The following is a 12650-nucleotide window of genomic DNA, read 5'->3' on the forward strand; positions in this document are numbered from 1 at the left end:
TAAAATTGTAATGAAAACAATCGTCTATAAAATCCCGTGTAAATACAACTAAGAATAGAGAGAAACATATAAACCCTGTTCACGGTATCTATTAAGAGTTTATTAAATTATTATTATTATTAGCTACGACTTTTAAGCGTGAATTGTAATTTACGAGTAAAGTTCATGTTTAATTGTCATTCTGATTACTAAAACCTTTACGTTTTTTGCATAATTAGTTTTGACAATCGATTTATTACGCACCCACATAGAATCGACAGGACCTTTCTTCTCTTCGATAAGGGCTTTACCCGATAAAAGCAACTTTCTAATCAAGATGGAGTTTGAGTTTGATGAACGTCTTTTTTGTTGACTATGTTCAACGTTATCTTACTTGTAAATCATGAAATACAAAATGATTATAGACTACTGATATACTGAACTCAGTTATAGTTGGTAAACCGATTTATAAGTGATTGCTACTTGAAATATTAGTTACCTGTCTCTTTATTTCCCTGTGGAATAAATGCACCTCGAATATTGTTAAACAGTAACCGCCATGCCAGAGACGCTTTAAAGAGAAGCTTTCCTTACTAAGTAATCAAACCTTTATTTAGTACGTTCTGTATTCTCTGTGTTCTTTCTCAACTCCATTTTTTTTCTTATCGCACTCATTACTGAAGTAATTTGAATTCTAGCTGACAAGCCCAACGTAGCGTATAACCGTCTAATCTGTAATCGCCTACCTGCGAGAGACATGACCCTTCTAGGGCCAAACTCCTTTTGAACCGTCGACCGTCGCGACCTCTGACAGTCAAGTAATTTGTTTCAATTAGACGTGTTTTCAAGCGAATTGTAGTGTGCACAAAATGGTATGTATGCTTATGTTAGAACATAGTAATGAAGTAGTGATTAGAAAGCTATTTAGATATTGTGGCATTTGTCACTCGAGGTCTGAATGGATAAGGAATGTCTATAATATTTGTTTACTTTTTTACAATTGCCTTGTTTTGTTCAGCCAGGTTTAAGAAAATGTTGAATATCCTAGAGAGAACTGCTTGCATTTTCACCATAGAAAAACCATCTTCACTTATCAACAAACTAAATCCTACTAGCTTCATAGCAGCGATACTAAAAGTTACAAGCACACACCTAATACCCATACAAACATTTAATTTACACCTACATTCTCTTTCAGGTCTTAAAATCGCCCGCCCAAAAAGGTTCATGTTCACAACATTTTATTAACAGCCTACACTTATTTATTCTTAAATAAACTGATAAACGGGCACATAAAATGTTTTATTTTACGTTCCTTATAAAGCCTCAAAGATTTCAGGGCAGATACAACGAAATAAACCCAGCACGTGGGATCTAATTGCACGGAGCTTGTATAATTTATGGTCACCCTTTTAGCTCTTTATTTGGTCCAGGAAAAATCGCTAGAGCTATAAAAAATGTGATGAACTCCAGGCTAGCGTGATTAATGCCGTTATAAAAGCGACGGATTCATCTAGAAGTTTATTTCACCTCAGCTATGGCGGAATTAAGGTGGTTAAAAGCACAGTTAAAACGTCTCTTGTATCAGATTTAACACGAACTAGAGTTTACGTCCGACACAATTACACAATTAATAATTACTGCATTAATTATTATTTTATGTCTCTTAACGGTTATGGTGTTAAATTCTAAATGTCATGTATAGTATATATAAGTCTTCAATTTTAAAGAGTTTAAATCATACTTATTACGCGTTATTTTTTCTAAATTTTTCTGCCTTGTTTTGGTATGTTTCTTTTTCTTCGAACTTGTTGGTCATTGAGCTATTATATCCATACTAATATTATAAATGCGAAAGTAACTCTGTCTGTCTGTCTGTTACTCGATCACGCCTTAACTACTGAACCAATTTGCATGAAATTTGGTATAGAGATATTTTGATACCCGAGAAAGGACATAGGATAGTTTTATCCCGGAAACCTACGGGAACGGGTTTTTCTTTGAAAACGCGGGCGAAGCCGCGGGTGGAAAGCTAGTACAATATAAAATAGAGTCCAATTTAATTTTCAGTATCCATAAATCAATGTCAAACCATGGCACTAACCAAGAACATTGTTAAACACAAAGATACACCTCCAATATAGGTCGTCCGCAACAAGCTGATACCCTAGCTCTAGGTTTCTATTGAAATTACGGTTTACAGTAAAGAAACAATTTCACAATATATCCATGCACAAACTGAGCGAGAGTATAAGTTCGCACACACAACGCAGTCACGTATCCGTTTCAATTTTGCCGACAAAGAGGAATGTCGGCTGAAATTACCTACAATCTACAGATGTACAAAACTAAATAAGCTTTCTCAAACTTGAAGGGTTTATGAGTTATAGCTCACACAGAAATAGGCAGTTACTTTCGGAAATCGTTAAGTTATCCTTGGATAATAATTTTTTGAAAGTAGGTACGAAACGAAGATTGGCATAGCATCCATTGATAGTTGTGTTATCACCTACTGAGAAATATGAATAAATATCGTCTTATCAAAATACTAATTACTATAAATCGCTAAACAATAAACACAAAGAGACAATATTGTTAAACAATTTCCAAAGAATTAACATTTACACCTGATTATTATTACTACATGTCCTAGTATATTTATTTAAGAGCATACTTTTAATCTGAAACATTACATTGAAATTAACAAGACAACCTAATTTTATCGTACAAACCAATATAGAGAATGGTTCACTGGTTTTATAATAAACCTAGTTCATCAAACTGCTGCATAAATTATTAATAATTTTAAACAATCTGATGTAACATTCACAAAGCATACTGAAATGCGTAGAACTAAAGTCATGCAATTCAAAACATATTCATGGCTAAATTTGTTTGATATACATTTGTCACAAAGATTTATAATTGCTCGCTATGAATGGTTGAGTTATGTTCGTTTTAAGGTTTATGCGAACTATTATAATAATTATTTGTGCTGAATTTTATAGAAGTGGTAGTGTTGTGCTAAAATGTAATGAAAGTATGATAATAGGAAAGCGGTTTCACACCGTTTTTGAAGGTAAACCTTACGCAGCTTTTTACGATATACCTTACGCGGAGGCTCCTATCAACGAATTGAGGTTTAAGGTAGGATCGTTCATCGTAATTATTATAGAAAATATTGTTATGAATCTTTTATATATTATTTATTATCTCGTGTAAAATTAACTCGATGTTTAATTACTGTAACAACTCCAACATAGATCTCGTAATTAAAAAAAAGAAGGCCTTCTATGTTAGCGCCACTATTAGTTACGAAACGTTTTCTAGAATAACCTTACATATAAAATCTTAGATTACCTACATTCATACTCAATAGTAATTACTAATTACCCTTTTATTTTGAAGCTGATCATACAAGTAACTCTAGCTAATTCTCTATAGTTTCAGCTTCTTATCCCTATAATAATATTATAATGGTTTTGTTTCTAATAAGTCCAATTTAATAGGTACTAGATAAACATTAATAATATATTTTCTTAGAAACTTCGTTTATATATCTGTTAACTTGTTTTCTTTTTAACAAGATATGAACAAATCGACTATAAAGAGCGCAAAGCGAACATTTTAATTACTAACAAACAGCAAAAATAAATATATTTCTATTAGATAAATCCTGAATGCTCCATTCGTATTTGTTATGCCCCGGATGTTTTCCTTCCTCCATCGCTAAGAGTTGAGACAAATCAACAAAAACAATAAACAAAATAAAGCCTTTAACGTCCTCTTTCTTGTAGAATGGCTCTTAATTCCAGCCCTCTTCATTAATACTAATAATAAATGTTATTTTATTAATGTATTCATACACATAATATACCTAGTAAATTGTTTTTGACACAATTAATAACATTATAAATAATAAGTATTAGCAATTTCGGGGAACATATGCTGCAAATCAATCGTATCTAATCATGTAAATTAATTATCTATTTGTCTTGATATTTCAGCCACCAATATTACGAAGTAAATGGTTGTGTAACAAAATATATGAGTTCAATCATGAAAAGATCCAAAACACATTTACAGAAGACTGTTTATATTTATCAGTTTTTATGCCACTTTATACTGAAGAAAAATTACCGGTTCTCGTTTGGTTACACAAAAACTCTCCATGGCATGGCCCCGATTTTTTCATAGATGACGACGTATTAATAGTAACTGTATCGTTTAGGACATCGATTTTCGGCTTTCTCAACACAGAAGATGAATTCGCTGAAGGAAATATGGGAGCTAAGGACATATTAACCGCTTTAAAATGGCTCCACGACAATATTAGTTTATTTAATGGGGATCGAAAACGAATAACTGTTGCTGGTGCGGGAATCGCTAGTACACCGGTTGCGTCAATGTTAATATCACCTGCTGTTAAAGACTTAATAGCGGGAGCCATCATTTTTGATGGAAGCGCGTTATCACCGTCTGATTACAAAAATGTCAACTTCGAAATAGCAAGTAAATTATTCACGAAACTAAAAGGTCCATTTAAAAAATTTAATAGAAAAGAATTGTATCAATCTCTTAATAACAGTCCGACGGAGAAATTGCTATCGGCATCTCGAGAACTTTTCGATAGCACTGAAGTCAGAGATAATCAAAGATTGATTAATTCTTTCGGATGTTCCCTCGAGATTGCTTCCAGAAATAATTCATTTATGAAATGGACTCCTATAGAAATGTACAGAAAAAAATCTGTAAACAATGTACCCGTTATAATAGGATATACGACGCTGAAGACATTATATAAATTAAAAGGACTGGTCGATAACAGAAATCTATTAATATACTTAAATTATAACTTCCAATATTTACTACCATTTGAAGGGAAAGCCGATGAATATGAATCGGAAAGATATAAGAAGATAAAGCGTCGAATAATAGATTTTTATTTCCTCAACGGCACAATAGGAGAGCGTAGCTTGAGACGGTATGCAAAATATCTATCAGACGTGGATTTATACCCGTTGCTTCGTCAAGCGGTTTTACAAAGCCAAACCTCGCAGTGCCCAGTTTATTTGTGGAGATTCGCTTTGAAAGGCTCCCTTAATATTGGCTGGAGGAATTTCGTACCAAATTTAAATTGGTCGGGAGCAACTTTAGATGACGAAATATGTTACCTATTCAAATGTAAATCTCTAAATCACGTCTATAGCGGCTTGGAGCCGAATGAAAGAGACTTCATTAAGAAAATTGTGAGATTATTGGCAAATTTTATTAAACATGGGTAAGAACGAAAATGATTGGGCTATTTAGAATATTTGTGGACTTTCTGAGTGCTTATAAACTAATTTTCTAAGAAATTATTTTGTATTTGTACGAATACAATTTGTTTTGATCGATACAATGTATTTATATAAATTATTTTAAAGAATACGTATATTGAGTATTTAATTTTTGCGTGGAGATATTTTACTAAATAATACTGTATCTCTACTATGACTAACAAGTAGTGTACGTATATTTAAATATGCTTGTTGCATAATATTATACATATTTTCTTATATCACATTTCACATGGGACTTTATCCCGTATTCCCGGAATTTCAACCCGGCAAAGTTAAGCCAGCAATTACTGTTGGATCTCAGATGTCGGTACTTTCTACAAAGTGTAAAATATAAAGTCCTTTTAATTTTGCTCGATCAAAGATAAGATCCAAAATTAATAGACATGATTCTAGATTGATTACATGTAGGTAACTAAAATACATAACATATTTTTTGCGTTTTTAATGAATAAACTGAACTGATTTTGAACATTTTCCACCAAAAAAAAAAAAAAACATTATTTTTTATATCCGATTGACACAGAATATTTTTCATGTTTTACTCGAGCAGAGGCCGTATAGATTGCTTATAATTTCTCTTATTTTCAGGAATCCTACACCATATTCGAGGGATGATGTTTTGGATAACTTGCAATGGCTACCCTTGGGTAGTAGTGGCCAATTACAAGCATTGAATTGTGGCCGAAAAACACTTAAAATGGTGAAAATTCCGGAGCAAAATCGATTTGATTTTTGGAATGAATTAAAAAATGATTTCTTTTGAAAACATTATGTATAGTATACTATCCTACTAAATAAACGATTATTTCACGATCATTGTATTTTTATCCGCCTTCTAAACACATATTTTATTAAAAGACACATAAAAAAGACTTGCTTTCATAAATAATATGCACACCAGTAGCTTCAAAGATGACCTACATCCTAAGTTAAAAACTTTATATTACAAGCTTAAATACTTTTACGCTTTATTGATGATGCAAGTTTAATGAAGTCGCCAACCTTTTTAATATTACAATAATTTATTTATAAAAGCTACAGTTTATTTGGAGCAGTATAATAATGAAAAAACCTTAAGGTTACATACGAAAATATTTCAGGAATGGACACTATAATTTTAACTACAAATTCACTAGTAGAAGCTCTTTAGGTAGGGTAAAAGTGGGATAGATGCCCTACTTTTTGAAATAGCCTCATAATTTTAAATACATGAATCTTATACGAACACTTTGTATGAATATAGCTAGGTTAATTATCTGTTTTGAATTACTATATATATTTTTTATCCTATCATTTATAGATAATGTGTAATAAATATTTTTGTAGAACACCTTTTTTGAGGATAGATGCCTACCTAGTTGGATAGTTGCCCCACCATGAAAATACTAAGGAGGATAGATGCCTGCAGAGTGGGATAGATGCCTTACATACTCTATAAACGCGAAATCTAATAAAATTAATATGATAAACCAGCAAATGTCATGTTAACATAGTTGTTCTGTTGTCCAAGAATATACTTGCGCTCGCACTCCTTCTTTTCTTTTGTAATTTCGTGGCGTGGTTCTCCTACAATCAGTATAAGGACAGATCATTAATAAGTAAGTATACATAACAAAAAAAGCAAATTAAACGAGTAAAATCGGTTAATATAGAGAAAACCTCTGACGCAATCAGGTAAAAATATAAACAGTACTTGTGATTATCGATAATAACATGTACATATGTATTGAGGGATAGATGCCCTTAAGGGCATCTATCCCTCGAAAAAAAAGGGGCAACTATCCTTTTTGATAAGGATAGCTGCCCCAGTATTTTTTTATTAAATAAAAACAAATGAGCCACTATTTTCACTTAGATTTATACTTAATGAACCAGTGTATAGACATAATAAGAAATATAGTGAAATTTATTAATACTTATAAAGTTATGCAAAGGCAAATATCAACCTTTTTAAATTTTAACGTGTTCGTGAAGTTCGCCGCGGATATTATAACACGCACTAGCGAAACACGTCTTCACCAAACAACAGCTCATGCGTACACGAGGTGCGGGATGATAGGAGCTCCTATTTAAATCATTAATTCGTAGTCACGACTCTGGGAAGTGAGGTTTTTTGAAAATGAGGCATCTATCCCCGTGCGGCATCTATCCCACTTTTACCCTATATAATTTTATCATAGGTACTGTTATGTCACATTAAAATATAAATTAGCGAATCACAAACGCATATTTCAAACTAGCTACTAGTGTTCACATTTTACTAATTTGTAGCCAGTTTTACAACATCTATGTATTTAGTTTATCTGTCAGATAACTCAAAATTTAAAGCCTACAAACTTTACCAGCAACAAAGCAAGTCGTAAAAACTATATTAACTTTTACATTATGTTCACTAAAGCCAAAACAAAACTAAAGCAATCGTTCAGTTAACAAATTTTGTAAGGAAGATACATTACCGCCTTGGGAAAAATAGAAAACAACAACAAGGGAACAATTAGGAGGAAATGTATTAACAACACCGAACTTTTACTATTTATTAGCGTCAAAAGCATCATCACATACAATATTAATAGGGAAAACGAACGAAAGGAAAAACGTCTAAAAATAAATTTGATATTTTAACGTGTCTCCAAAGAAACAGTAGTGGAAAATTCTTGATCACAATTTATGTATTTGTTACCGGAAATGTATGAAATCAAGGAATTGTATACAAATCCTAGGAAATGTGTACAATTCCGATACTATTTAGGAAATGTATAAAATATTGTTTAAAAAACTATTTAATGCATAGATATCCTAGGAAATGTATAATTTTCCTCGGAATTGTATATTATTCCTATATCGTATTAGGAAATGTATAAAGTAAATGCTTTCTGTAATAAAACACTTTGTTAATTTTTTTTATTCGTAAAATAATAATAATATTTTCATATTATCTTACTAATTAACATTTCTAAAATCAACTATCTATTAGCTTTTAACGTAAGTATCACAAAATCAACTTATATTTATCTTATAAAATCAAATTATCATTTGTTTATATTAAGTCATTATAAATGTCACATTATAAAAGTAAATCATTATAATAATACTTTGTCATTCCATATAGCTATTTATTTTTGCAGGGTAAGCTCGAATGGCATTTGGAAATGCATAATACTTTATTTTTAAAACACAGACATCTTGCTGTAGCAATACCCCTCGTCCCGATATCCCCGCGTACCTTCCAATATCTTAAATGTTTTACATTTCCGATTGCAATTTAGGAAATGGATAGATTTCCCCTAGGAATTATAAATAAATAACTGGAATACTTGAATGAGGAATACTTACACATTCCACATTTCCTAAAATGTGGAATGTGTAAGTATAAAATAATTTATATCACAGATTTCCGTCCGATTTTAGGAATTACACACATTTCCTAGGAATTGTATACAATGACGGATTACATACATTTCCGTTAACAAATTCATTCACATAGGCTAAAACCGAAAATATATTGGTATCTTTAGAAGTTGAAGCAGTTTAAAAAAAGTGAAGTTTTGAAGGTACCCCGATTGCTCTAGTTTACATGTTTGACGAATTACTTTATAGACCAGTTGCAAATATTCTATACATAACCTAGGTGGTTTTTATTCATGCAATGATCTAATTCTCATCTTATCGAATGACCGCCTACAACCATCAAACGTTATAAAACACAATTCCATACTCAAAACACCATAATATGATTTCACAGTAAAGTTCAAGCACCACAAATGTTAAAGTTTGCAAAAAATAGTTATTCGTCATACTCATTCCACCATAATATCATTTCACAGAGTCCTATATCCGATCGAGTAAGAACATTTCAATGCATGTGCCCAACGTAGCCCATAACATCGGCTTATTCAAACGGAATTGGATCGAGTTTGCGGTCGGGTCCATGATTCTGTGATGTGTGTTAATATTTAAATCTCTAAGACGTTGGGAATCGGTAACGGTTTTGGTAAACTACTTTTATCAAGTACTACCTACTTTGTTACAAGTACGACTTATATATTATTTTTCAAGCACAAAGTGGCTTTGAGTTGATGGTTTAAGGTCTTATCTAATTTTAAGAATAAAGCATTTATATAGGCTGTTAAACAAATTTGTATGTGTAAGCTTAAAGAATAATGATTACATAATAAATAAGTAGTGTGAAGCAAACAAGGATTGTTTTATTAGTTCACCGTAAAAAAAGTAATGAATTTGAAAAATAATTCACACGAAGTTTACAACTCATACACACGATGGAATTTTTATTAAGGTGCATATATTTTAATGTTTTCATAACCTTAACGATAGCTTCATTAATTAGCAAGGTAACGATGCGGCTAATGGAAGTTTTATAGTTGCCTTTAAAAGCCTTTAATGGACAACAAAACTATATTGGAAAGTAATTAGAACAGAGTGCTTGTGCCGTATTTCGTAATGTGTATTATTATAGTGATTGGAGCTCGTCTTCAAGGATATTAACTGGTGGATCAAGTTTCTTATTATAAACTTTAATTTTCTTATGTTTTTTTAACAAGTTAATTTTAAAATAATTCCTGAAACTCATACATATTATTAGACTCTGTCTTAATTTAGTTTCAATATTTAATGTAAAGAAAATGGAAGTTTCCTTAGTTCAATAATTATGTTTTCATAGTTGAATAATGCTGACAGCATTCATTTATGTATTTTTATTCTATAGCTGCCTATATATAATCTGTATTTTATAATTAAAATTAGATAAACAAAATGTTGGTCACACCTGCAGTCACATCCAATTCCTTGTAACAAAACTATATGAGATAAGATATCAATTCTTCGGTTATTAATCGATTAAAAATACTATAGAGTACATGTAACATGTTTCGAATAATTATATTGTTTTTAAATGTCTTTATTGTTTTTGGCGATGACCCAATAGTGGAAACTAGTCATGGTATAGTGCAGGGAAAAGTTCTGACGACGTTATATGAAGAAAAGGAATATTATGGCTTTATGGGAATACCATTTGCAGAACCGCCTGTTAATGAACTACGATTTAAGGTATTATTTTGCAATAAATAAAATATATCACCATGAAAACACTTTAAACAAAAAATTAAATATACCAATGGATAATTTAAATCTTTTAAACTACAAGATTAATTGTGTTATTGGTTTGATCTTAAGTTGGATTAGTTATAAATGAATTAATAATATTAAAGTTATCATTCAAGAAATATGTTTTATTTCGCATTATCCAAGATAAGTCACAATTTGGACACAACAGTTAATGGCCATGTGATTGATTCGATTTCAGGCCCCACGAGAAATCGATCCTTGGGATGGAACATTACTCGCAACAAAAGAAAAGCCGGCCTGTATACAATTCAACAATGATGTAAAAAAAGGTCAACCTCTCGGACAATACGGAGTCGAAGACTGCCTCTATCTTGACATTTTCACTCCAAACATCGATGAAAATAGACGAGCCGTAATAGTGTTCATTTACAATGACCGACTACAAAATTCATACAACAAATCCTTGGACTACGCGCCAGATTTTTTCATTGAAGAAGATATTGTCATTGTAACGCCGAGTCATAGACTGAGCACTTTCGGTTTCCTGTCTTTTGACGACGAACATTTACCTGGTAACGCGGGCTTGCTCGATCTGTATTTAAGTCTAAAGTGGATAGCGAAGAATATACAACGTTTTGGTGGGGACCCTGACAGGATCACTTTGATGGGTTCTCAAGGAGGTGCTGCTGCCATTGACTTGCTTCTACATTCGAAAGCAAATGAACTTTTCCATTCTGCCATCCTTCAGAGTGGCACGTCACTCACAACTATGTATTTACAAGACAATGTTCGAGAAAGAGCCTTAAAACTTAGAGAACTTTTGAATATTCCTTCTACCAATACTGAAAAAATTCTTAAAGATTTGCAAGACACTCTCCCTTCAATTATTTTTAGAAATGAACTTCAAGCCATGCCTGATAATTATAATACAGACAAACAGAGAAGTTTACTACCATTTGGGCCCATTGTTGAAAAGAGACCAGATGGATTTATCACTGAGTATCCAGAAAATATAGTTGGTAGTATGAAGAAGCCAGTCATGGTTGGTATGAATTCAAGAGAGGGTTTAGCGCTATCGATACATTATCTCTCTCAACCAAATTTTTTTGGTAGTATTAACAAACACTTTCCTTTGATAATGCCTAAACGATTGAAATACAAATTAAACCCAATCCTTGATAATTATATCGAAGCCATAGAAGAAGTAAAGAAATTCTACTTTGGCAAAAATAAAATAACGATTAAAAATATACCAGAGTTCATAAATTATATTGGCGATGTAATAACTGCATATAGTATTAACATGATGGTGGAAAACTTTGCCAATAAGAGTTCAGTATATTATTACTATTTTGACTATTACAGTAATTTAAATCAAAATAAAAACAATTTATTGAAATTATCCGAAGTGTCTGATGGCACGTGGGGAACAGCGACTGGCGATGAACTATGCTATTTATTTATGTGTCCAGAGTTACGAAGAACGTATCTAAAATATAAACGAACATTGTCACAAGAATTTCAAATTCAAAGGAAAATGGTTAAAATGTGGGCGAACTTTGCAAAACACAGGTATTATAATACATTTTCTCAAAAGAAATTACAGCCATAATTTACGTTTATCTTACTATGCCTGTACAATTTATATCTTCTGTAATATTATTATATTATAATTATAATATTGTTTTATACTTAACTATATTATTCTATTTTACAGCAATCCAACGCTTGATGAGAACAATCCATTAAATATTAAGTGGCCTACGTACGCAAGTGAATCAAAACAATATCTCCATATAAAAGAAAATATTGAAATTGGAGAGAAACTTTTGGAAGAGCGTTTTAAATTCTGGGATGATTTCATGAATAAATGGGAAGAGAGAGCTATAAATGAGATGGCAAGAGGGAATATTAAGGATGAATTATAATTGTTAATTAAATTTTTTTGCGCTAAATCATTTATACTCTAGTATCGGTGTTGTTATGTTTTATGCATAAAATAAATGAATCAATGTTGCCGATTGAAACAATGTTATTATTGTAAAAAAATTGTCAAATAAACTCCAATAAAAAGTGACTAAATATGAATAAGTGATTCTTAGTTAGTTACTAAGCACAATCTACAATTAAAACCGCAGGATTACACAAATCCCACGCATCGATACGCAATTCGATTATAATATAGTGGCTAACGATATCCTTATCTGAAAAGATAGAACGAATTAAACACTTACTACTTATCATTTA

The 12650-nt window shown here is 31.6% G+C and overlaps 2 protein-coding genes across 2 annotated transcripts; both read left to right on the forward strand.

The window, feature by feature from the left end:
• The first annotated feature begins 2928 nt into the window (after positions 1-2928).
• Positions 2929-6084, forward strand: LOC149901622 (juvenile hormone esterase-like). Its single transcript, XM_090110734.1, has 3 exons — positions 2929-3126; positions 3987-5260; positions 5910-6084. The coding sequence occupies exons 1-3, from the start codon at positions 2929-2931 to the stop codon at positions 6082-6084; spliced, it is 1647 nt and encodes a 548-aa protein (XP_089966860.1).
• Positions 6085-10190: 4106 nt separating this feature from the next.
• On the forward strand, positions 10191-12331 carry LOC149901623 (carboxylic ester hydrolase-like). Its single transcript, XM_090111035.1, has 3 exons — positions 10191-10385; positions 10642-11975; positions 12121-12331. Exons 1-3 carry the CDS (start codon positions 10203-10205, stop codon positions 12329-12331), a joined length of 1728 nt encoding a protein of 575 aa, XP_089967161.1. The 5' UTR covers positions 10191-10202.
• Positions 12332-12650: the final 319 nt, after the last annotated feature.

The sequence above is a fragment of the Colias eurytheme genome, chromosome 16, assembly GCF_061535395.1.
Source record: "Colias eurytheme isolate Ceu_HAF_F1 chromosome 16, ilColEury1 Martin Lab GWU primary, whole genome shotgun sequence".
In the NCBI taxonomy this organism is placed as follows: domain Eukaryota; kingdom Metazoa; phylum Arthropoda; class Insecta; order Lepidoptera; family Pieridae; genus Colias; species Colias eurytheme.

Excerpts from the sequence above, each read along its gene's own strand:
- LOC149901622 (XM_090110734.1), top strand. The coding sequence starts at position 2,929 with ATGTTCGTTTTAAGGTTTATGCGAACTATTATAATAATTATTTGTGCT. Across the intron at positions 3,127-3,986 it reads TCAACGAATTGAGGTTTAAG|CCACCAATATTACGAAGTAA; the intron begins GTAGGATCGTTC and ends TTGATATTTCAG. Across the intron at positions 5,261-5,909 it reads GCAAATTTTATTAAACATGG|GAATCCTACACCATATTCGA; the intron begins GTAAGAACGAAA and ends TCTTATTTTCAG.
- LOC149901623 (XM_090111035.1), top strand. The coding sequence starts at position 10,203 with ATGTTTCGAATAATTATATTGTTTTTAAATGTCTTTATTGTTTTTGGC. Across the intron at positions 10,386-10,641 it reads TTAATGAACTACGATTTAAG|GCCCCACGAGAAATCGATCC; the intron begins GTATTATTTTGC and ends ATTCGATTTCAG. Across the intron at positions 11,976-12,120 it reads GCGAACTTTGCAAAACACAG|CAATCCAACGCTTGATGAGA; the intron begins GTATTATAATAC and ends TCTATTTTACAG.